The following is a 25,256-nucleotide window of genomic DNA, read 5'->3' as shown; positions in this document are numbered from 1 at the left end:
CATGCAAACTCTTAGTTGAGACATGTAGGATCTAGTTCCCTGGCAAGGGATCGAGCCCAGGCTTCCTGCATTGGGAGTGCGGAGTCTTAGCCCCTGAACCACCAGGGAAGTCCCTATACCTTTTTTTTCTTTACCTTCAATCTAGTATGATCTGCTCTTACAAACAAGTATACTGAATCTGCCTTCACAAAAGTAATCCTTAATTATAAATTCCAATGAACACCTTACTTTTCAGTATTTATCTTACTTTGACTTTTCTTTTTCCATTGGATACTCTTTTTTGAACCTTTGTGACACTACTACTTCCTATTGTCTTCCTGTTTTTCAGGATACTCCTCAGTCACAGAAAGCTTTCCTTCTTCCTGTTCCTGAAAAGTTCTTGCTTCTTAGTATTCCAGCTTCTTTTTACCTCATCTAACCAATCTCTCTTAGTCTACAGAAATTCTCTAAAGCTACCTTTCCAATTACACTTTCCACCTAATTCATCTGTCCCTAATACAACTTATATTAATATATTCAATAGAACTCCCTTTAATAAGAGTATAGGCTTCTTGAGGCAATAATTTTATTTTTCCTTCAGTGAAATTCCCAATGCCTAGCATATTGTCTGGCACAAAGTAGGCCTTCAAGATTAAGTGCAAGAGAAGTTGTGCCTACACACACACACACACACACACACACACACACTCACGATAAATGGCTTCAAATTTCCAAAATCTTATATGGGCAAATTCATGAGAAAATATGGATGAAGACTATGTTTAGTATTTTTTGCTAGCTTTCTTCTTCCTTTCTTTCTTTATAAATCCACAGAAATTGAGTAGGTTCAAACTAATTTGGTCAATTTGGCACAAAGTTTTTTATAATATGCTTAAAGTGCAGGCCTATCGGAAAAAATGTATTAAATTAATATTTATATTTTGCAAGGAATCCTGTGTTTTAATAATCTATTAGAAAAAATAAAATGACTAACGAAAGCTAAAAATCAGTATTGGATAAATGTAATCTGACTTAATTAGTTCGATGAAGAAACTTACGATATTGTTTGTGCTATTGCTCCAGCAACACCACCACAAAGTAAGTTTATGTGAGTTTTCAAAACTAAGACATTAGGATTGTCTGATGAAGGTCTGCCAAGAAGGGTAGGAGCATGGGAAAGCCCAACACTCTTTAAGGTACCAAAAGTAAAAAATGAAACACCTGAAAAACAAAATATAAATTCAGCAGGATGCTTAACAGAACGTGAGCTGTGAGAGGACACCATTCTTACATAACAACCAATTAACTCAAGGAACTAATTATGCATTTCCTGATTTCCAATGTTTGGCTTAATCTAAGATAAAAAGATTTAATTAATGTTTACAAATAACCCAAAGATAACAAAAGTACCACCTATACAAAATTATACATTGGTTTTTCAAACACTAATATAATGTTCTGTTCACTGAATACAGGTAGTAGTTGAGTATAATGCTACCTTATACATGAATAGAATTAAACAGTTTTCCAAGGTTTCACATAAGTAAAAGTTAAATTAATGATTAGTAATTTTAAGTAAGCATGACATATTTACAATAACAATGATGGTGATAATGTAAGGTAGAGGCAACAAATTCGGAAGTGAGAAAGCACTGTTGTTTCAACTCAGTGTCTAATTTTGTCTTCAAGGAAGAGTTATGACAATGAGACTCACCAGACACATGGAATCCAATGAATACTGAATTAAGTTATTGATAATGTGCAGTTGGTGCTGGCTGAATATTTACACCATTTTATAATGGAAGCATTAAAGTCATACACTCAAAAAATTAAAAAGAGAATTCAAGCATTCCTATCAACTAAACATTACTCAAGATATCTTGATATCCACTAAATTTTAAAAACATTTTAAAAGATACTTGATGCTTAAGAACAAATAAGCACTAACAAAAATAATACCTCAATATATGCATTTATTCTTTACATAAAATTCTTATGATCTTATAGTATTTTATAATAATGCTATACAACTTTAGAATATTCATACACTTATATTTGGGAAATCTATTCTACAGACTTAAATACAGAAATCTTAACTACAAAAAAGCTCACAACAAGGAAATTCATAGCAAATTAAACACAAGTAGAAAAAAAACAGAAATACCTAAATTATGTGGAATGGTATTCAGTGAAATATGACACAATTAATAAAAATGTGACTAGTATTCAGACATATGAAAAATATTTGGGGAATGGGAAAAAATTAAGAAAAAATTATATACATACTATAACTATGTAAAAAATGTATTTCAAAAACAAAACTAAAAACAAAAAATTAGAATGAAAGAAATATAGTAAAAAACTAAAGAGTTCTGATTCCAGCATAATGACAGTCCAGGTATTCTGAAGGACTCTGTCATTGCAGAAAAACTATATCCATTGCTGGGCTTACAGAAAGGAAGAGAAGGTTTCCAAGAATCCCTAGCAGCACCACCTTCCAAAATATAATCTGGGCCCACTTGGGAGTCATGGCCCATGAGGGAGGTGGAGTGACTCTACATTCTGATGCCAACAGCAGCCAAGCCACTGAGATAGATCCTGCCGTTGGGCCTACAGAAGATGGAATCACTGGGTCAGAAATTCAGAGATTAAGATCAAGTAATGGACCCATAATTAAAGACCACCCAAAAAACCCCACAAGAAATAAAACAACAAACTAAATAAATAAAGACCACCAAGCATAGGAGGAGGCAAATTAACATATATTTATAAAATATTGGGGGTTAAGGATTCAGAAAAAATAAGCAAACAAGATAAGAAAGGATTAAAAACAAACATAAAAAGGAAAACAAAGGTGGAAATCAACAGTAAGGTAAAGAAATAAGTCCAAATATATCAATAATCACAATAACCATTAAGTAGACTAAACGGCAATTAAAAGATTTTACTGACCCAATTAAAAAAATACCCAGCTATATGATGATTACAAAATAAATCCTTAAAAATATGAAAAAGCAGAAAATGAAAGGATGAAAAAAGATATCCCAGGCAAATATTAACTTGGATCTGGGAAAAAATATATATATAAATGGGGAGAATTTGAACAATGACAATATACTAGATGATATTAAGAAAGTTTCATAATGGTGAGACAAATACCATATGATATAACTTACATGTGGAATCTAAAATATGACACAAAGGACATAGAGAACAGACTAGCAGTTGCTGGGGCGAGGGGCTTGGGGTAAGGATGGAGTGGAAGGTTGAGGTTAGCAGTTGTAAGCTTTTATATATAGAATGGATAAACGACAAGGTCCTACTGTATAGCACAGAGAACTATATTCAATATCCTATGATAAACCACAATTGAAAAGAATATATATAAAAAAAGAATGTAAAAAAAAAAAGTTTCATAATGGTATGTGGTTATACATATATGTGTATATATATATTTTTAAGGCATAGAGAGATGAATACTGGAAATATTGTGGGGAAATAAAGTGGATTTGATTTAAAAACAATTTGGGATGAAGGGTGGAGGGAGTAAGCAGGAGGAATAGATGAAACAAGATTTGTCATTAGCTGATCACTGTGAAGGTAGGTGATAGACATGGTGGTTCAACACAGTACTACCAATTTTTGAAGATGTTTGAAATTTTCCAAATCTTAAGTAAAAACAAATAAATAAAATAACAAATTCAAGGGATGTAGCTAAAGCAGCAGTTAAGGAAAAAATACTTACATTAGGCGAAAAAAAACCCCAAAGGTTGAAAATTAATGAGGTAAGCATACAATTGAAGAATAAACCCAGAGGAAAGAGATTATTAAGACATGAACAAAAATCTATGAAATGGAAAATGAAGGTAGACTAGATAAGAGAAAGATAAGAGAAAGACAAAAATGATTCTTTATAAAATCTGATAACTGATAAATAAAAATGAAAAATAACATGACTACAGATAAAGTTGATGTGAAAAAATATCAAGAAATAAGGAAAACCTTCTGCCAAGAAAGTTGAAAACAAACACAAAACAGTCAAATTCAAAATGGTAAAGAAGGGTATGAATTACCAAAAATGACTCACAGAGATAGAAAATCTGAATGGTCATACAACCATTCAAGAAATTAAACCAGTATTTAAAAATCACTTCACAATGAAAACTTTCAAGAAACAGACAATTCTAATCATTTTATACAGATTCTTCCTAAGGACAGAAATGAGGAAATACTCTTCAACTCATTCTATGAGAACCATCTTATCTTGATACTCAAAGCACACAAGGATATTATAAGAAAAGAAAATTACAAGCTAATCTTACTCATAAATATAGATGTAAAACTTCTAAAAGCAATTAGTAAATTAAATCTAATAAAATATAAAAAGATCACTATATCATAACCAATTTGGGTTGACATTAGAACATCTATTAAGGTCATTCATCAAATTAACAGATTAAATGAAAAAACATCAGTAATTGCAGAAAATGGTGTCTGATAAAATTCAACACCGGTTCAGATAAAAATTCTCAACCTGATAAATGATATATACTACAGTAAACATCATGCTAAATAAATTTTAGAAATATTCCCTTTAAAATCAGTAATGAGCCAAAATGCCAAGTATCATCACTTTTATTCACTGCTGCACTGTTTGTCCTTAGCTGGTACAGTAAGATAAGATAAAAATAAATAGAAAAAGAAATAAGGATTTGAACAGAAGTAAGAAAAATGATTTTATTTGCACAGGATGTGATGGTCCACACAGAAAATCCAAACATTTACAAGTAACACGGTAGCAGGCTATAATATCAAGTAGAATAATGGCTAGCTATAAAATCATATAAAAGTTAAATCAAGCAATAAATTGAAAACGTAATTTTCTAAAAGACACAACAAAGCTTATAAGGTGTCTATGAATATACCTAACAAAAATGTCCAAGATGTGTATGCATTCAGAATTCCAACAAGAATTTTTGTGCAACATCAAAAAATAATCCTAAAATGCACATGGAATAGCTAGATATCTATAGTCCTCACATTCCTGAAAAAAAGATGCATAAGGTCAAGGGACTTGTCCTATCAAATATAAAGACATTATAAAACTGTACTCTATTATTGTTTCAAGAAGTAGCACTAAAGATCACTGGGGAAAAGAGAAATTAATCAACGGTTATCCTTAGAGAGGAAAAGAAGTAATTCTGGACAGATCAGGGGCTTAAATATAAAATGCTAAACTTTAAAATCATTCCTACAAGAAAATGAAAAATCAAGATTTTGCCAACTTTAAAACATACCTGCATATGGAGCCATTCCTAATATAGTAGGCATCAAGCCTCTGTAAAATCCAAGGAAACCACCTTCCTTTCGAGTGAAGAAAAATTAGAAGTGAAATTACATTGGGCTCATTATGATAAATGCAAAACAACAATAGCATATGTTATAATGGAAAAATTATTCTGGACTCACACTGAAACACAGATGTGTTTTCACAATTATTATTATTAGTATCAATAACTATAAGTAAAACAATAACTATTCAAAACAATAACATTCAAAATATTTGCCTAAATATAAAAGAACATGTTATAGACAAGAAAAGTAAAAATGAAGTACCTTTGCATAAATTGTTTTGAATGCATGAATAATTCCTGTATAAGTGTGTTCCCCTTTCACCTGGAATGCTAGGCGTACTCTAACCATGTCAAGAGGGTAAGTACAGATAACTGCTGTCATACCTGAAAGGAAAGCAGAAACTTAAATGTATAAGAATCATATATTATATATGATTATATATATGTACATATATATATATCTTTCCTATCATTAGTAATGCTCTCAAATTATATAACAGTGATGAAAACCCAATGAAATCAAAGGTAATATTACTGACAGAATTATATCATAATATCATAAAAGGGTCAGTTTGTAAAATCTTTTCAAGTTCTTCCCACTGTGAAGTTATGTTAGCCCCAAAACAGTACAGTGTTAGTGGATCATGAGTATTTTTAAAATTCTATTACTTGTCTATTCACAGGTAAGATATCAGAAAAGAAAAACACTAGGCAGGATATTTGTCTTTACTTATTTTCTCTAATCCTAAAATGAAGAGATGCTTCACCCACCTAAGGAATTCTTTTAAAAATAGAGGCATTTTCTTTAAAAATTCAAAGCATGATCACTATTTTCTTTTTAAAATTTAGGTAAGGGGAATTCCCTGGTGGTCCAGTGGTTAGGACTCTGTGCTCTCACTGCCAAGGGCCCAAGTTCAATCCCTGGTCAGGGAACTAAGATCCTGCAAGCAGAGCAGCCAGGCCAAAAAAAAAAGCAAACAAAAAACACACACACAGGAATTCTGAAAAATAAATAAATAAAATTTAAGTAAATTTGTTACTGACTAAACATAATAAAAATATAAATGTTCAAGGTCATAGAAACAATTTGTTTTAGGAATAAAATCTCCTGATAAGCAAATTTACTATTAAGTTCTAGATTTTCATCAATATATGATTTCAAATTCCATAAACTATCCAGCTGAGTTTTTTATTTGTATCTTTCTTACTGAGGTATAGTTGATATATGAATTAGTTTTAAAATTAAAAATAATCTATTTTTGTAAAGTACCAAGGAAATATATGTTTGGGTAGAAAAATTAGAAAATATAGACAATCAAAAAATTTTAAATATACACATTCATCCTCCACTAATAACCACCTAAATATATAACATTCCAAACCATTTATACAGGGGCATTTACACACATGTAAACATATACATACATTTAAAACATGGTCATGCCACTTCTGGGAACAACTGCCAATTTGCATAGAAGATGAAGGACAGAGGACCATGCTGGCATGCACCATGAGGGTGGGATCAGCACCACCCAGATCATGGGAAACAGCCTGGGTTGTGCAACTGATTTATTGTAAGGGAGGAAAGGGATGGAGGGGGAATCCATGAATTAAAAGAGGCTTAAAAGACAAAAACAAAAAACAAAACGCCGTGAGCATGGTATAATTCTATTTTGTAGTCAATTTTTCCTACTTTACATTATATTTTGAACATCTTTACACGTGAGAAAAACATTACCTGGCTGTACTATAATTTATTTAAACAATCCTCAGACATTTAGGTTGTCTCCATTATTTGCTACATATTCTAACAGCAAACAGTGCTTTGATGAATGTCCTTATAACTTAATATTTCATTATGGATAAATTCCTAAAATAGAATTATTAGGACAAAGCATAAGGCTTTTAATAGAAACTGCCTTTCGGAATGATTGTGTAAATTTATAATGTCATCCATTAGAATACAAGTCCTATTTCTCTAACTTCTCAGAAGTATCAGGTAATTATTAGACAAGTAGAATATTCAATTATTAGATAATTTTTCCAACACTGGATGGACAAAAAAACACTCGTGTTATTTTGGTTTGTTTTTCATATGACATTCTTTTTTTTTTCTTTTTCTTTTTTTTTGTTTGGCAGTTTTATAACTTTCTTTGACAATCAGTGGTCAGTTCCCTTCCACATCAGCTGTGTAGATTTTTGAAAGTGGTGACAGATTTTTGAAAGTGGTTACCTCCCTGGCACATAGGTAACCAACATAAAGAGCTGGTTTGGTGAATCTTCATCATCATTATGTTTTCTGGACAACCGCACACAGATATGGTAGGGGATGTTCCTCATTTCTTTGGACTAGACAGCTTTGTTAAGCATAGTGTCAATGAGCACATCTGGATTTCCCATCTCCTTCCTGGCAAATTTCTGGATCTCTTTGAGTACCTGAGGGGCACACTCTTGAAGTCCACTCCAGGGATGTGCTTGTGAATGTTAACAGTGTATTTCCTGGTCACTACCTTTCTGGTAACCAGATCGACCCTTCTTTCACCACCCTTCTTTGCAGGAGCCATTCTGCCAGGCCCAGGTTGGAAAGGAAGAGCTTAAGGTATTGTCATGACTTTCTTTTTCTATGTAGGCTTGTAACATGATTTCATCTTTTTATTAGTCTTACCTAATGAAAATATAATTTTTTTTGCCACAGCTTTGGCCTACAATAGCATATGAGTCATATAAAAGTGGCAATTTAAGTGATTTCTGTATTCTTACCCTAATTTAACTTTTTAGTTTTAATTTTTTTGACACATAATTATTATTTTGGCCACACCACAGGGCTTGTGGAATCTTAGTTCCCCCTTCAGGGATCAAACCGGTGCCCCCTGCAGTGGAAGAACAGAGTCCTAGCCACTGGACCACCAAAGAATTTCCAGTTTTAAATTTTTAGTATTTGTTTAATTTTATTTAATAGACCTGAGATATCTTACCCTATTTACTTAGCAAATGCTACTGTAACTTGCATCCATTTTTATTAGCCCAAACTTAAATCTATACTAATTTTCAGAGCTTCTGCCACTCCCCCCGAAATCTAAATCAGTTCACCACTCTTTACACATGGATTAGAAAACAATGTTCTTTGTGTCATTATCTAGGAATCTTTCATACCATTTCTACCTCAGTAATTATAACATTATCTCTGAGCTAAAAACCTACACAACTAATATATTAATACTTTAATGCAAACACAGGCAACCCTTGGTTCTTTTTCCCCCCCTTAGTTCTCTCTTGAGAATGACAAAGACTCAGTTCCTTTAGACAATGAGCAGAAAGTCAGTTTGAATGTTTAATTTTAGATAAAAACAATACTTTGGATCAAGATTAGCCTAATCCCTTTTCCAGCAAGTGGCCCAAGGTGACCTCTAAAAAGGGTTCACTACCCACTTGACCCAGAAAACCCCACAAAATCATGCAAGTCGAGAGGTTCAAATCTTCATGTTCACTCTAAGAATACTCCTGAAACTCCCCAGGCCATGAAAGGTATGCACATCCGAAAAGCCACCAAGTATCTGAAGGAAGTCACACTTTAAAGAAACAATGTGTATAATTCCACCGAAAAGCCACCAAGTATCTGAAGGAAGTCACAATTTAAAGAAACAATGTGTATAATTCCATCGAAAAGCCACCAAATATCTGAAGGAAGTCACACTTTAAAGAAACAATGTGTATAATTCCATCATTACAACAGTGGAGTTGGTAGGTGTGCCAAGGCCAAACAGTGGGGCTGGACACAGGGTCGGTGGCCCAGAAAGAGTGCTGAATTTTTACTGCATGTGCTCAAAAATGCAGAGAGTGATGCTGAACTTATGGGCTTTGATGTAGATTCTCTGGTCATTGAGCACATCCAGGTGAACAAAGCCCCCAAGATGCGGCAAAAGACTTACAGAGCTCATGGTCAGATCAACCCATACATGAGCTCTCCCTGCCACACTGAGAGATCCTTACTGAAAAAGAACAGATTGTTCCTAAACCGGAAGAGGAGGGTGCATGGAAGAAAAAGATATCCCAGAAGAAAATGAAGAAACAAAAACTTATGGCCTTGGAATAAACATCACAAAAAATAGATGCAAATTAAAAGAAAAGGTTGGGGGCGGGGGGGAGCTTCCCTGGTGGTGCAGTAGTTAAGAATCCGCCTGCCAATGCAGGGGACACGGGTTCGAGCCCTGGTCAGGAAAGATCCCACGTGCCGCAGAGCAACTAAGCCTGTGCACCACAACTATTGAGCCTGAGCTCTAGAGCCTGCAAGCCACAACTACTGAGTCCATGTGCTGCAAGCACTGATGCCCACACACCTAGAGCCCGTGCTCCGCAACAAGAGAAGCCACTGCAATGAGAAGTCTGCGCACCACAATGAAGAGTAGCCCTGGCTCTCCACAACTAGAGAAAGCCCTCGAGCAGCAACAAAGACCCAATGCAGCAAATAAATAAATAAATAAATAAATAAATAAATAAATAAATTTATTTTAAAAAAATAAAGTAACTGAAAAAAGTTAAAAAAAAAAAAAAGATTAGCCTAGTGATGCTCAGAACAGGTTAGACTCATGGAGGAAAGGCTGTGATTTAGCTGTAAGTGATATTTTAAACCTTCCTTTTTTTAGTTTGCACATAACAATAAAGACTGTCTACTATGTGCCGAGCAAACCATACCAGGCACTTTACAAATACCACCTCTAATCCTCACATGCCAAATATCACCAACAATCCTACAAGGTAGACACATAATCCTTGTTTTACAAATGAGCAAACTGATGCTCAAAGTAAAGTGACTTGACCAAATTCACACAGTTTCTATATCACAGAGTAGAATCTGAGACTGAGTTTTCTCACTCATATCACAAAATATATTGCCTTTCCTGTAATTTTGTCTTCTCAAACACTTACTTAGTACTTTCTAAACTTAATTTTTAGTTCAGAAATTCCATCAGTTCAGTGATTGAAAATGTCAATCCTTCATTGTAGCCAATTTGATTTAGAGCTGTTCATCTGAGCTATTTGTTTTCAAGCTATTCATTTTCAAACTATTTAACTTGTTTTTTACCTACTGGTATTCAAATCAGCTATGTCTGGCAGTCAAGGCAGTGACTCTCTTCTAAATGGCCTCTTTTAAGCTGAATCTAAACTAATACAGTACAAATGTGATGTTCCTAAGACAGGCTTGGGCAATAATATCACATTTAAGTCACAGCAAATACCTTATTATCCAGATATTTATAAAACTACATATTTTGTAGCTTGGCTTAATATTTTACAGCTTCTGCTAAATATTGTTAAAGGGAAAATTTTACAAAATAAAATGAGGAGAGATTATCTATAAACTAGTTCTATGTTTATTGAAATGGTTCATATTAAGGAGTTAAACAAATATACAAAAGAATCAAAAGACTGACCATTTTAAGGCCTGATCATGCTGAAACAATTTGGTTAAACATCAGACTTTGCTAGGATTTTCCCAAATCATCACTATTCATCTTATTTTTGTATATTTCTGTAAATTTTCATAACTCCCATTTTTTTTGTACTCCCTATCTGAATCACTTTTGTCTTGCCCCTCCCATTTGTTCTCCCTGACTCCATTTGTTTCTTCTTTCCTTCTCACATGCTCCAAGCCTTTTCACTGTCTTCTTACTGATTTCAAGTGGCTTAACATGAAATAATTGAATTAACAAAGTGATCAAGATGGTAAGTTGGTAGAAAATGAGGACATCCAGAAATTTGTAAAGGTAAAGGAGGCATTAGCTTAAAAGCTGTAAGACCACGAGTCAGGATGAGGAAATGGCATAACCTAATTGTACATCAGATTATGGTAAAAATAATGCCAATGATTACTACAATGTTAAACTGATGATCTAGTTTTACAATTTTTCAGCCAGTTTACTTCACCATGTTTTTATATGATATATTTCTTTTGAATCTGAACAATCAATCAAATCTTCCTTTAAAAAAAACCAAAACCTTTTGGGAGTGGTCCAGTGGGTAAAACTCCATATTCCCAATGCAGGGGGCCCAGGTTCAATCCCTGGTCAGGGAACTAGATCCCACATGCATGCTGCAACTAAGAGTTCACATGCTGCAACTAAGGAGCCCACCTGCCACAACTAAGACCTGGTGCAACCAAATACATAAATAAATATATATTTTTTTAAAAAGAAATAGGACTTCCTAGGTGGTACAGTGGTAAAGAATCTGCCTGCCAACACAGGGGACATGGGTTCGAGCCCTGCCCTGGGAAGATCCCACATGCCGCGGAGCAACTAAGCCCATGTGCCACAACTACTGAGCCTGTGCTCTAGAGCCCATGAGCCACAGCTATTGAGCCCACGTGCCACAACTATTGAAGCCCACGTGCCTAGGGCCCGTGCTCCACAACAAGAGAAGGCACTACAATGAGGAGCCTGCACACCACAATGAGGAGTAGCCCCCGCTCGCAGCAACTAGAGAAAGCCTGTGTGTAGCAGCAAAGACCCAATGCAGTCAACAAATAAATTAAATAAATAAATTTATAAAAAAAAGAAAAAAGAAATAAAGAAACTGCTAATAGTGATTGCTTCTAGGTAGCAGAACTATTTTCATTGTATAGGAATATGTATTACTATACTCATTATAACTTTTTAAAAATTTTTTGAAAGAAAAAAATAAACATTTCCAGAAGTAGAACTGTCAAAGGGAACATATGTTTTTCACATAGTTGTAAGTTTAGACAATACCTTACCATCTCGCACCGTAAAATACTCTGAGTTGGGATATTAATGATTTCTTGCATAATTGAGCATAGGAAGTAAACAAATATGTGCTACTTAACCAATTCCACACATATTACCTAAAGCAAATTAGGTATTTTAATAGAAAATTAATTTTGAGAAATAAAACTTACCCACTCCTATATAGCACAGGGAACTATATTCAATACCCTGTGATAAACCATAATGGGAAAGAATATAAAAAGAGAATGTATATATGTGTATAATAGAGTCACTTTGCTGTACAGCAGAGATCGGCACAACATTGTAAATCAACTATACTTCAATTAAAAAAAAAGAAAATACCCACTCCTCTTACCTGCCATGGACCCAGCCATTAATCTGTGCACATGACCAGAAACTCCCAGTTTTGTAGTAATTAACTAGAAACCAAAAACATCAAATTATGCACTTTTACAGAAGCAATCTTGCCAAATACACTATACTACACATGATAACCACAAACACTTAAAGTGTGGATGGGAGCAGTAGGGATAAAATGTTGCTACAGACAATGAAGTTTTGATATGTTGATGTCATCACTTCTATCTGACTGACTAGCTTAGAATGTTGTTCCCAATCTCTACTGCTTAATTTTCAAGATACCCTATGATAATTTTAAAAAAACCTTTTTTTTAAAGATACCCTATGAAATTTAATTCATTAGACTCCTTTCTATGTTAACATGTTTGAGAGAATAAACTTGCAGTCAGCCAGAGAAGAGAAACTTAGTGTGATGGGAAAAGCTGTTAACTTACAGCATTACTCAAAAACAGACTTTCACAACATGGTTTCACAATTTTACTTAATAAGAAAATCCAAAGTTGCAATGTTCCTCTCCTACAATTGAGAAACAAGAATCACATCAAAAAGCTATTAATATTTTATGGACTTATTATTAGCTACTAGAAGGATACTTTGCTCGCCTTCATAAGTATGATCATAAACAATTTACTTAAAAATAACAATTCTGGAACAGATAACTCCAAAACCAAGTTATATTAAAAAATTTAAACTATCACAAGTCTTATTCTTTCAAAAAGGCAATACTTTATCCATTCATCCAAAGTAACTTTAAAGGTCAAAGCACATGCCTTTGTCAATTAAGTACAATATTCAAAGACACAAAAGAGGAAAATAAGATAAAAGTTCAAGTACCGTCTTATAATGCTCAAATGCCATAAACTGGATTGCACCATAGGGGAAAATTCGAATCATCATTGCACCATTCCCTTTATACAATCCGAGGTATCCCTCCTTTTGGGGAACAGCACGCAATGCAGAAAATACTCCTATTTTAGAAAGATTTTTAGAAGAAAAATACTATTAAAACAGAGAAAAGTACCTAAATTCAAATTTTCATGACAATCACAGATAAAGATTACTGTGCCATCAATCACGACATAATTTTGCTTGAGGAATTACATGAATAGTAATTTCTATGTAACAGTTAAAGCTACTTAAAATACATCATATGCCCAAATTATGTAAACATTCCTCACGTAAAAATATAAAACATACTATAGCAAGAACAGCTACAAATTATAGTAAATTATATTTATAATTATTATAAATTATATTAGTCCACAGAATCCTAAAAAAAATTAATAGAAATATATTCAAGGTCCAGATACTGCACTGCAGATGACTATCTGGAAGGATGAAGGAAGGTTTCCCAGACTGACCCAGATATACGTGTGGTTTGTTTATGAAAGAAGCTGCTAAATAAAAGAAACAAAAAATCTACTAATTAAAAAACTATTTAAGTTGGGGGGCAAATTTTCATTAATAGTGTACTTTAATTAGGAATACAGATAAACAAAGGCCTGAGTTCTGATCCAATATATTGATATATTTATTATTCTAATAATGTCAATCACTAATCCTATTTGCAGTACAGACTTCCACATTCCATTATTAAACTATTTAAATTCCATTATTAAACTATTTAAATTCAGTTCCTTTCCAAATTTTTCAAACAAAAATTTGACCAAATATGAAAGTAAATCACTGGGTTCATTTCAAAGTTTAGAATTCAAGTAAACTTTTGATACCTTCCCAGAAATTAAAACTGTAGGTACTTATTAACATCCAAGAAAAGATATACTCTAAAAGCATTTTAAATAAGCAGATATCTAAGTGGACTAATAATGTATTAAAAAGAATTCTATTTTGGGAGTTCCCTGGTGGTTAGGATTCTAGGCTTCCACTGCCATGGCCCGGGTTCAATCCCTGGTTGGAGAACTAAGATCCTGAAAGCCACGTGGTGCGGCCAGGTGGGGAGAAAAATAGAATCTATTATTTATATATATATACACACACACAATGTATATATAAATAGAATCTATATAAATAGAATCTATTATATATGTATACACACACACATACACACAAACACACACCCCCCGTATGTATAATATATAAGCTTCTTCCAAAATAAGGGTAATCATATTTAGAACAATGGCCGCCTAGCAGGAACAGAAAGGCTGACAATGAGGGAGCACAGAGGAGGTTTCAACTGTACTTACTGATAATGTTTATTTCTGAAGTTCTGTGTGACTCCATATATGTTTATTATATTATTCTCTAAAACTCTTTGATTGTTACAAATGTTTAAACAGAAATCATTAGTAGAAGTGAAATAAAGTTCTTTCAAAAAAAGGAAATCCAGGGATTTCCCTGGCGGTCCATGGTTAAGACTCGGTGCTTCAGAACTTCCCTGATGGCGCCATGGTTAAGAATCCGCCTGCCATGCAAGAGACACGGGTTCAATCCCTGATCCAGGAAGGTCCCACATGCCTTGGAGCAACTAAGCCCATGCGCCACAACTATTGAGCCTGTGCTCTACAGCCTGGGAGACACAACTACTTAAGCCTGTGTGCCTAGAGCCCGTGCTCCACAAAAGAAGCCACCACAATGAGAAGCCTGTGCACCACAAGAAAAGAAGTCCCCACTCACCACAACTAGAGAAAGCCCACACGCAGCAATGAAGACCCAACACAGCTCCCCCCCAAAAAATTTCCAATGCAGTGGGGCACGGGTTTAATCATTGGTTGGGGAACTAGGATCCCACATGCTGTGCAGCCAATAAATAATTAAAATTAAAATTTTGAAAAAAGGAAATCTAAGAAACAAACAGCAGGGCTGAGTGGCTGGGGAGGATACAATAAATGCACAATGAACAGAAAACATAAATCTATGACTGAAAAAAAATCTAAAAGACATGAATTCTCCCATTAAAAGCAAAGATTCTCAAATTCTGTTAAAAGTCAATGTCCAGGGACTTCCCTGGTGGCGCAGTGGTTAAGAATCCTCCTGCCAATACAGGGGACATGGGTTCAATCTCTGGTCCAAGAAGATCCCACATGCCACGGAACAACTAAGCCCATTCGCCACAACTACTGAGCCTGTGCTCTAGAGCCCACAAGTCACAGCTCCCGAGCCTGAGCACCACAACTACTGAAGCCCGGGTGCCTAGAGCCCGTGTTCCGCAACAAGAGAAGCCACAGCAACAAGAAGCCCAAGCACCACAACGAAGCGTAGCCCCTGCTTGCCACAACTAGAGAAAGCCCGCGCACAGCAGCGAAGACCCAACACATCCAAAAATAAATAAATAATAAATCTTTAAACAAAAACACACAAAAAGATTTAAAAAAAAAAAAAAGGTAATGTCTAACCATGTGCTTTTCACAAAACTCTCTCCTAAAACAAAATAACACGGAAAGACAAACAGAGGAAGACTGAATGTTGAATGCTTTCAAATGGTATTTAAATATCCATTGAGATAATTACAGTATTTTTCTCCTTCAACCTATATACAGCATATAGACTAAATAGTATATAGTCTATACACTATTTTTACTTTGGGAAATTGAGATTTTCTTCATGGCATAACACTGAACCAATTTTTGCATGTGTTACAAGCATATTTGGAAAGAATATGTATTCTCTGTAGGGTGCAAAGTCCTCTTGTCTATGTTACATCAAGCTTGTGTATTATTTAGATCCTTTTCTGTATTTTTACTTATTTTGTCAAGCTAGGATTACAGGAACTAACATTTGGTAAAATATAAGCACATGCTTGTATATATATACATAAGTTCTGAAGGAAAATAGAAAAAAATTATAAAAATGCTTGATTCTAATGAGGGGACGGAGGCAGAAAGACATCTGCTTTTGTACCTTTTGAATTATGAACTTGTGAAAATATTATACATTCAAAAAATAAAAATAAATAAAATGTAAAAATAACAAAATTAAAAGGGGAGGCACCTAGAATAAAACGCCCAGCGGCTACATGAAACTCCATACACTACACCAATAGTTCATTGTTGCACACCAGGAATTCTATTACAAATTTTGCATGCCTTGTAGGGTACACGGTAACCTGTGGCATGCAGCCCTGTAGAGCGTGAAATCTAATGTGAATATGTAATCTAATGATTACAAATCAGGAAACAAAACAACGTACATCAGCATGGGGAGAAGTTTAAAGGAATAAAACAATACTGCTTAGACATCCATATGTTGGGTCACTGTCAAACACCACCAGATATTTGGTAATATAATTCATCTCCTTTTCACCCTCAATTGAGACAACAAAAGAAAATCATTTCCTTCCTTTACAGTTTTATATAATCTCTCAGTAAGTTCAAAGGTCTGATTCTTTCCATACATGAGTAAGTACACTATGAAGATACAGAATTCATTTCTGGACACAGAGATATTAGCAAAATTTTTCTTTCAATTTGAAGAATAGACTTAGTATTAAAAATATTGACAAGAACATGAGCCACAATAAACATAAAATCACATTTTAAAAACCCAATTGTTAAAATAACTGATTCTTATTCACACTGTTAAATATCTTTCTTATAAAATGATGCACAGATCATGCAGAGCACACATCATTCCCATTACTGAAGCAAGAAACTGTAAAGCAATGGAGTGGTATGAGTTAGTTGCCTTGACCTAACTTCTTTCTCGGTCTTTGTCCAGATTAATTTTTTTCTTCTAAATCTTTTTCCCTCTAATTGAAAATTTAATATATGTCCAACATGTATTACAAATTAGCTTAGAGGAAAAAAATTGCCTATAACCTCACCATTGAAAATTAACCGCTTAATGTTCATATTTCTCCTTCCAGCCTTTTGTCTAAACATGTTTACTTAGATAAAAAGCAATATGATTAAACCACTTGCAATATTTTTCCATTTCATTCTTCCTAGTCAATTAATATTCTTTTACAATTTTTGTGATTGCAAAATAGTCTATAATGTGGATTTATTTATTCATTTAAATAATACTTATTATTTAACTTAGCCAATTCCCCATTATTAAACATCTTGGTTGGCTCTTTTTAATTTTTTTTAACCAACATAAATAATGCTTTGATTCTTTGATTCTTGTATATACATCTTTGAGCACATTTCTGATTATTTCCTTAAAACAACCTCCTAGAACTAGAATTGCAGGGCCAAAGAGTATGTATCTTTTCAAGACTTCTGATGCATATTACCAAAATGCCCTTCAAAAAGGTTATAAAAAATCCTTACTCCCACCAATGATATATTATTAGAGTGTCCATGTTAATTATAATAGCTGATTTTTAAGTTTGTAAGGAACAACTAAGAGCTTGATTTTTTTTTTAACAATGCAAGTTTATCTATATATACTAATTGCACTGGATTCTGCTTCCCCTAAGATATCTACAACACATGCTTAAGTGTTTAAAGGAATAAACCTTATCTCTATCACTAATTGGATTTTTTTTTTTAAATCAAGCTGAGCTATTATGTGTGTCTGTTAAGGATGTGATTTGTTAACCTCAATAAACAAATATGTAGTGCTTACTTCATTGATTCATATTTTAGAGTACATTAGTACCCTGAAATGATAACATATATAACCACTATTGCAAATGAAAATATTAAAATAGATAAGGGATACATCCCTTGTAAACCTAAACTTAAACTCCCTTTTGTGTCTAGTTCTTTCACAACTAGAAACCAAGACAGCAGATGGATAACATTTTCATTTTTATCTTTGGCATCCATTAACTCACCCAAATGTTTGTAATGGTGATTGTGAGCTTGTAATAAAACTTTTACTCGATCCAAAGGAGCAACTGTTGTTTTGGCACAGCATCCAGCAATACCTAAAAAATTTGAAAAGATCAGGAAGAAATTCCATACCATTTCTTTCCAGATAGAAATCATTATTTATTCGGCTTGCACACCCTCTAATCTCTAATTTGATCTCCATGGGTAGAACTGCCCAGTAGCAGGGATATGTATATCCCCCATTCTCTATAACTTAATAATTGAGCATGTCAGAATTAAAAATAAGTTTGAAGAGTGTAAATCTGCCCCCTAATTCCTGATGAACAATGGAATCTTGCTAAATGTAGCTATGGAGACAGACACTTGGAGGTTTTTATTTACCCACCTATAAACCTCTGTTTGAAATAACATATTCTTCTTCTGGATGACTTCTCATTGAAATAATCAAATTTTACCTGTAAAATTCAGTCATTCATTTATACACTCAGCAATTATGTATTTGGTCCCTACCACATGCCACTGTGCAGACATGTGGATGACAGTAAAGTGTATACATGGGCTTTACCATAAATCAGAATCCAGGTCAGCCCTACTAGCCTGGCATGCTTCTAAGGCAATAATATATAAAGACTTTTTGCTACAGACTGTTTCTGTTCCCTTAAAATTCATATGCTGAAAACTAATTCCTAGTGATGGTATTTAGAGGTGGGAGGTGGTGATTAGGACCCTCATGAATGGGATTAATGCCCTTATAAAAGAGGCTCCAGAGGGACTTCCCTGGTTATCCAGTGGTTAAGGCTCCATGCTTCCACTGCAGGAGGACACGGGTTGATCCCTGGTCGGGGAACTAGGATCCTGCAGGCTGAGCAGTGCGGCCAAAAAAAAAAAGAGGCCCCAGAGAGATCCCTGGCCGCTCCACCATGTAAGAACACAGCAAGAAGGTGCCAGCTATAAAGAAGCAAGTCCTCCCCAGATACCCAGATATCTGCTGGCATCACGACCTTGGACTTCCCAGTTTCCAGAACTATGAAAAAGAAGTTTGTTGTTTATAAGTCACCCAGATTACAGTATTTTTGTTATAGCAGCCTGAATGCACTAAGACACTTTTGTGAAGTAACTTACATGTAGTAAGCACTCAACCAAATGACTTGTTACCATTATAAAAAGGTGGATTAAAAAAGTCCTTGGTGTCTTTTTTATGATTATGTTAAGCTCTTCATCATTGCATATTTGTTAAGGAAGGTACAAGAGGACTGGGATTTTGTGGGTCTCTTCACTACTGCATCCCCAGAGACCAGCTCAGGACCTGGCACCTAACAGGTACTCAATACCTGTTTGTTGAATGAATGAATGAATGAAGAGTCTTAACTTTACAAACTTTCAAAAACATAAGACAAAATCACTCAAAATCCACACACATTTACTTAATAGCTCAGCATGTTACTGATGCTAAAATCCATATTCTGAAATATCCAAAAATAAAATGCCTATTTGTACTCAAATGTTAAATCCACATATAAGTTTCCATATCAAGCTTCTCTTATGTGGACAAATGGAAATAATAGTCATGGCCACTCAAAATTGAGGATAAACTAAAAATAATCTGCATTTGGGTATATCTGGCTTCAGAACAGTTTTTTTATATTATTATCTTCCCAGTCATTATGAATTAATCATATAAAAATTATTTAGAATCTGTTGAATAAGTAGTTTCCTTTAATAGTATCTTTACTTGCTTATAGCTCAATTAATCATCACAAAAGTCCACAGAGTTAGGTCAAGTAGCCTTTATCTTCATTTTGAACAAAGGAACTTACGATATTCGCCAGACCACTGCTAATTACCAATAAAAAAACATGTATGGCTTCCTTTGTACCAGTACTAGGCTAAGAGATTCAACTGCAGGCACTGTGCCAAGGCTTTTACAGGTAATTTCTCATTTAATCATTACCATTACATTCTGAGGTAGGTATTTTATTTTACCATTTAAAGGATAGGGAAACAGGCAAAGGGAGGTTAAGCAATTTGCTCAATGGTATTTTCTCATATCGCTTGGACCAGGAGTGCCTATAATGGCTATAAAAATCTGTGTGCAACTTTTCATAACCACTTTGTTCAAATAACAAAAAACTACAAAACAAAGCAAATTTTCACAACAGATGAAACTGGTAAATCCATACAACAGAATACTACTCAGTAACAAAAAGGAGCACACTACTAATGCCTGCAACGTGGATGAAACTTAAATGCGTTTTGCTAAGTGAAGAAAGGCAGACTCAGAAGACTACATATTGTATGATTACATTTATATAACATTCTGGAAAAGGCAAGACTATAGAGACAGAAAACTGATCAGTGGCTGCCAGGAGCTGGAAATGAGGAAAGACATGAGTACAAAGGAAAGTGGAAATAATTGGGGGTTATGGAACTATTCTATATCATGACTGTGGTGGTCATTACAAAACATGTTTGCCAAAACTCATTCAACTATACACACAAAAAAGGATGAACTTTACTGTATACAAATTATACTTTAATAAACCTGATGTTTGAAAAAACTATATAAAAACAAACAAAAATATTGTGCAAGGTTCTAAAAAGTACACAGCTTAATCAAGATTCTGTTGCAGAGCTTCCTATACTTGCTGCCTCCAATTTCTTTCTTCCTCTTAATGGATTTTGTGTAGTAAAGTGTAAGACACATAGAGAAAAGTGTGCAAGTATGCCACCTAATGAATTACAGTAAGGTAAATACACCCACATGAAGACCACCCAAATCAAAAAATGGAACATTACCAGCCTCCCAGAGGTCCCTCTCCTGTACTCCTCAAATCACTATTTGTTCCTTCTCAGGGACAACCAATCAGGCTTCTGAGTTCTAAGAACATGGATTTAGTTTTGGCTGTTTTTGAACTTTATACAAATAAAATCACACAGTATACACTGTATCTGGCTTTTTCTGTTCATTACTATGCTTGTGAGATTCATACACATTGTTGGTGTGGCAGGAATTTAACTCATTTTCAGTGCTGCATAGTATTTCACTGTATGATTATACCATATTTTGCTATACATTCTAATGTTGATGGACATTTGGTTTCCTTCTGCTTTGGGGATATTATGAATATCACAGATAAGAGCAGAAATAGATATGTTGGGTATATATCTAGGAGTAGAACTGCTGGATCATACAACTGCTAGATCAATTGCAGGTATAAAAATGTTCAGCTTCATAGATAACGACCCAGGTCAGTTCTCCAAAGATGTTGTACCAACGTACATTACCAACAGCAACATATGAGTGTCCTGGTTGCTAACCTTGCCTACACACCACCAAGACTCTACTCCAATGTCTAGTCAACATCAGAAAATGTTAACATGTCCAAAACTGAATTCCTCATCTTCCCACACAACCATTATGAAAGGTGTTTCAACTAGAGGCTTCCCATTCCAGTCAATGACAACTTCATCCTATCAGCTGCTCAGATCAAAATAAGTCCCCCTTGACCCCTCTTCCTCACCCCATCTCGAAAATCATTTATTCTATTTATATCCAGATTATCACAATTTTTCACCACCTCCCCTGTTACTAACCTGATCCAAGCCACCATTATCTATCATCTGAAAACTGCAATAACCACCAGACTGGTCTCTCTGCTTCCATATTTACATCCCTACAGTTATTCTCCACAGAGCAGCCAAAGTGATCCTTTGGAAATATGTCGTATCATGTCACTTCTCTACTAAAGACCTGCAATGGCTCCCTATTTCACTCCAAGTAAAAGTTAGAATCTTTACAATGGCTTGCAAGACCTTTCATTTACTGCCCCCTTTAACTTTCTAAATCCCTTCCCCCATCAACACCACCTGGCTCCAGCGACATAAGTCTCGCTGCTATTCTTTGAACCGATAAGGTCCTCCCTGACTTTGGAGCCTTTGCTTTAGCTTTTCTCTCCACCTGGAATGCTCCTCCTCAGACATCAACTTGCTAAACTTCCTCACTTCTTCAAGTTTGCTCAAGTGTCATCTCCCAATAAGACTTATCATGAATCATCCTATTTAATACTGCACCCACATAGCCTTTCCATTTCCTTGCGCCATTCTCCTTTTTACTTCTTCCCATTCCATTCATCATTTTCTAAAATACTATATAACTTATTTTTTCATTTTGCTTATTGTCTTTCTCACCACAAGTCCCCGACTAATGTAAACTCTAGGATCTTTGTTTTATTCCCTGATGTACCCCGAGCATGTAGCAGACACAGAGCAGGCACTCAACTATTCCTTGTATAAATAAATGTCCTTTTTATCAGCAGAACAAAATAATACTACTGCAGCATACAAATATCTTTCTACAAGTCCTCATAATGTGGAGTTTTTCAAAGCCCCGGCCTGAACAAAGTGATGACAATCCAGACAGTCAACTAAGAGAGGGCAGAGACTGAAACACCTCTTTATGAGAAAGCAGAAGAAATTTCTCAGAGACAGTATGAAACTTCTGGCCCCACAGTCACACCAATAGCAGGGCTGCACCAGCTACCTATCAAGTACCTGTGCCACAGTTTGCTGGAATCACTGGAACCGGTTTTGGTTGTAGACAGATCTGCACAATTTTCCAGTCATCCTTAAAAAGCTGATTGTTTTATTTTCTTTTAAACAAACAGCAAGACCCAATTCAACACTCGGTCGTGCATAGTCTTTAGAAAAGAAAGGAGTGCCCCGCATGTTTCACTGAAACCCTGGGGTCCTTGAAGGGACTCCCCTCTTTTCCCTGCTATCCAACCCTGAAGAATAGGTGCCTGATTCAGCCTTTCCACGTCCCCAGCCGCTGCTAGACAGCTCGAGGCCCCTCCTCCCTAGGATCCTGCTGTCATTAGTCAAGGGATTATTAGAGGTTACAGCAGGTCCGAGCAAACACCTGGCAGGGCATTGGAGCAGCCAGAGTCCAAGAATGTCATCGCGGCCGCATACACCCGACCTGCCCCGGATCCTGCCCCGGCCACTCTGTGCGCGGCCAGGTCCTCCCGGCGGACACCCACCTCCGGCTAGGAAGGAGCGCAGCCAGTAGAAGTCTCTGCGGGCTGCGGGCCCGCCGGCTCCTGCCGCCTGCGGCATCGTGGGAGGTGGCTCGGCCGCTGCCAGGGCCGCCGCCGCCGCCGCCATCAGGACCAGAGCCGCGTCGGGAGCTTTAGTCACTAATTCACAACCCAAGGGCCCTGGCCATGGCCAGAGCAGGCGGTGACAGGGTACCGACCGCCGCTAGGGCGGGACGGAATACCACCGGCGGCGCGGCGCGGCGCGGGCTGATGACGTAAGCTGGGGCGGGGCCTGGGTCAAGGCCCGAAGAGGGAGTGGCCTGGGCTGGACACCTCCTCCTCTCCCCAGCCTCGCCCCACGTCCCTGCATTTGGCTTCGTTTCAGGCCCCTTCTGTTACAGGCGGAAGAAGGGAATTATGGCTGCGAAAAAGGGCTTTCAGAATCCACCACCTCGGAAAGCTCTCCCCAGTCCATTAACCTGTGTTGAGCATCGACCTGTAATCCTCCATAGGGCTGCCTTCTGACCTCCCCAAGATGAACCCTTTCCAGAACCAACCTTCAGTTCCTCACTCTTTCCAGGAACTTCTGAAATTGCACTCTCTCCCACCCAATCAGCTCTGCCCTCTCAGAGCTTCTTGCTGAATTTTACTTTCTGCCTCCCTAACCCCCCACTAAGCTTCAATTCCACCCCCATCACCTCTGCCAAAGAAATAATTGCTAAAGCACGATCTTCCTTCTTTGGGGCCCTACGAATTACACAAACACTTCTGCCTTGCCAGAACTTTCTGAATCCGTGCCTTCTCGGCTCTCAAATTCCATGACTCCCCACCGACTTCTAAACTCTTAGGAACTTCCCAGTTTCTTCTCCCTGGCCTCACTGTATTATTAGACTATTTTCATTCCTATTCTTTGTGACCAGAGTTGTTCTGAATTTTTATCCTCTCTTTCAGAAATTGTCTATTATAATTTTCGTTAGTACTTACTACAAACTTCCCTGTTATTGACACTGGTCCCCACTTTCTCTTTCTGTGGATATACCTCTGCAAGGTGTTTCTACCCAACGTTTAAATTTATCACTAATGATGAGTCCAGAGTTAAAATGTATTTTTTCCAATGTTCCCAATATTCAATTTCTACCAGAAATAAGACCCGTATAGTAATATCATTATTTATAATTTGCACGTCTAATGGGAAGAATTGAAAGCTCCTGAAAGTGGATATGGTTGCATAACATTGGAATGTAATTAATTGCTACTGAATTGTACACTTAAAAATGGTTAAGATGGTAATTTTTGTTTGTTTTTTGGTCCTTGGCTTGCAGAATCTTAGGTCCCTGGCCAGGGATGGAATCCTGGTCCCCTGTAGTGGAAGCACAGAGTCCTAACCACTGGACCACCAGGGAATCCCTGAAGAATGTTTTATTACAATACAAAAGTACAAGAAAAACCATCCTAAGGTTTTTTTATGCAACAAAAAAAGAGAAAGGTCTATGAATTTCACATTACATAACTAAGAAAACGGTCCCAGCTCCTGGTGCTAATGTATTTTTCCCTTCCTGTAAGCTGTATTGGTATCTCTTTTCATCTGTTCCCTGTTTCAAATGAGATGAACCTTACAAATTTAATTTATCACGTAATGGCCCTCAACTCCAAAACTCAATCAAGATCTAGGACTGAAAGTTTACACATGATAACTGACAAGTCTAGTGAGTTAAACATCCAATTATTTCTTCTCTACTCAGCTGGGTACAACTAAACTACTCAACCTACAGATGTTATTACACTCACTCTCAGAGATCTTACCCAACCTCAGAGTTTTAAATACCATTTATATGTAGTCATTGGGATGATTCACAATCTCCAGCCCTTCCCACTCACTCTCCAACTCTATTGATCCATATTTCCCACATCTCCACCTGTATATCTAATTGGCCTCTGTTTGTCACATCCAAAACCAAATTCCTCATCTTCCTTCCCAAACATGCTACTTCTGCAGCCTCTCCTCATTTCATTAACTCACAACTCCATCTCTGTCCATAAACT

General features: G+C 35.9%; 1 protein-coding gene across 2 annotated transcripts in view; it reads right to left on the bottom strand.

Moving 5' to 3' along the window:
- SLC25A16 (solute carrier family 25 member 16) overlaps positions 1-23,465 on the bottom strand; it is a 31,305-nt gene extending 7,840 nt beyond the window's left edge. Inside the window, exons 1-7 of one of the 2 annotated variants that reach the window (XM_057736566.1) lie at positions 23,217-23,465; positions 18,180-18,272; positions 13,274-13,407; positions 12,435-12,498; positions 5,596-5,717; positions 5,277-5,343; positions 1,038-1,200 (exon numbers count right to left, since the gene is read on the bottom strand). In XM_057736566.1, coding sequence (XP_057592549.1) covers positions 1,038-1,200; positions 5,277-5,343; positions 5,596-5,717; positions 12,435-12,498; positions 13,274-13,407; positions 18,180-18,272; positions 23,217-23,340 — 767 coding nt within the window. In that variant the 5' untranslated portion in view covers positions 23,341-23,465. The remainder of the gene's footprint in view (positions 1-1,037; positions 1,201-5,276; positions 5,344-5,595; positions 5,718-12,434; positions 12,499-13,273; positions 13,408-18,179; positions 18,273-23,216) is intronic. The other variant, XM_057736567.1, reaches the window with a different exon arrangement.
- Positions 23,466-25,256: the final 1,791 nt, after the last annotated feature.

The sequence above is a fragment of the Hippopotamus amphibius genome, chromosome 5 (assembly GCF_030028045.1).
Source record: "Hippopotamus amphibius kiboko isolate mHipAmp2 chromosome 5, mHipAmp2.hap2, whole genome shotgun sequence".
Taxonomy (NCBI): domain Eukaryota; kingdom Metazoa; phylum Chordata; class Mammalia; order Artiodactyla; family Hippopotamidae; genus Hippopotamus; species Hippopotamus amphibius.
Note: the sequence above shows the minus strand (reverse complement) of the source record. Positions and strands in the feature narration are given on the sequence as shown.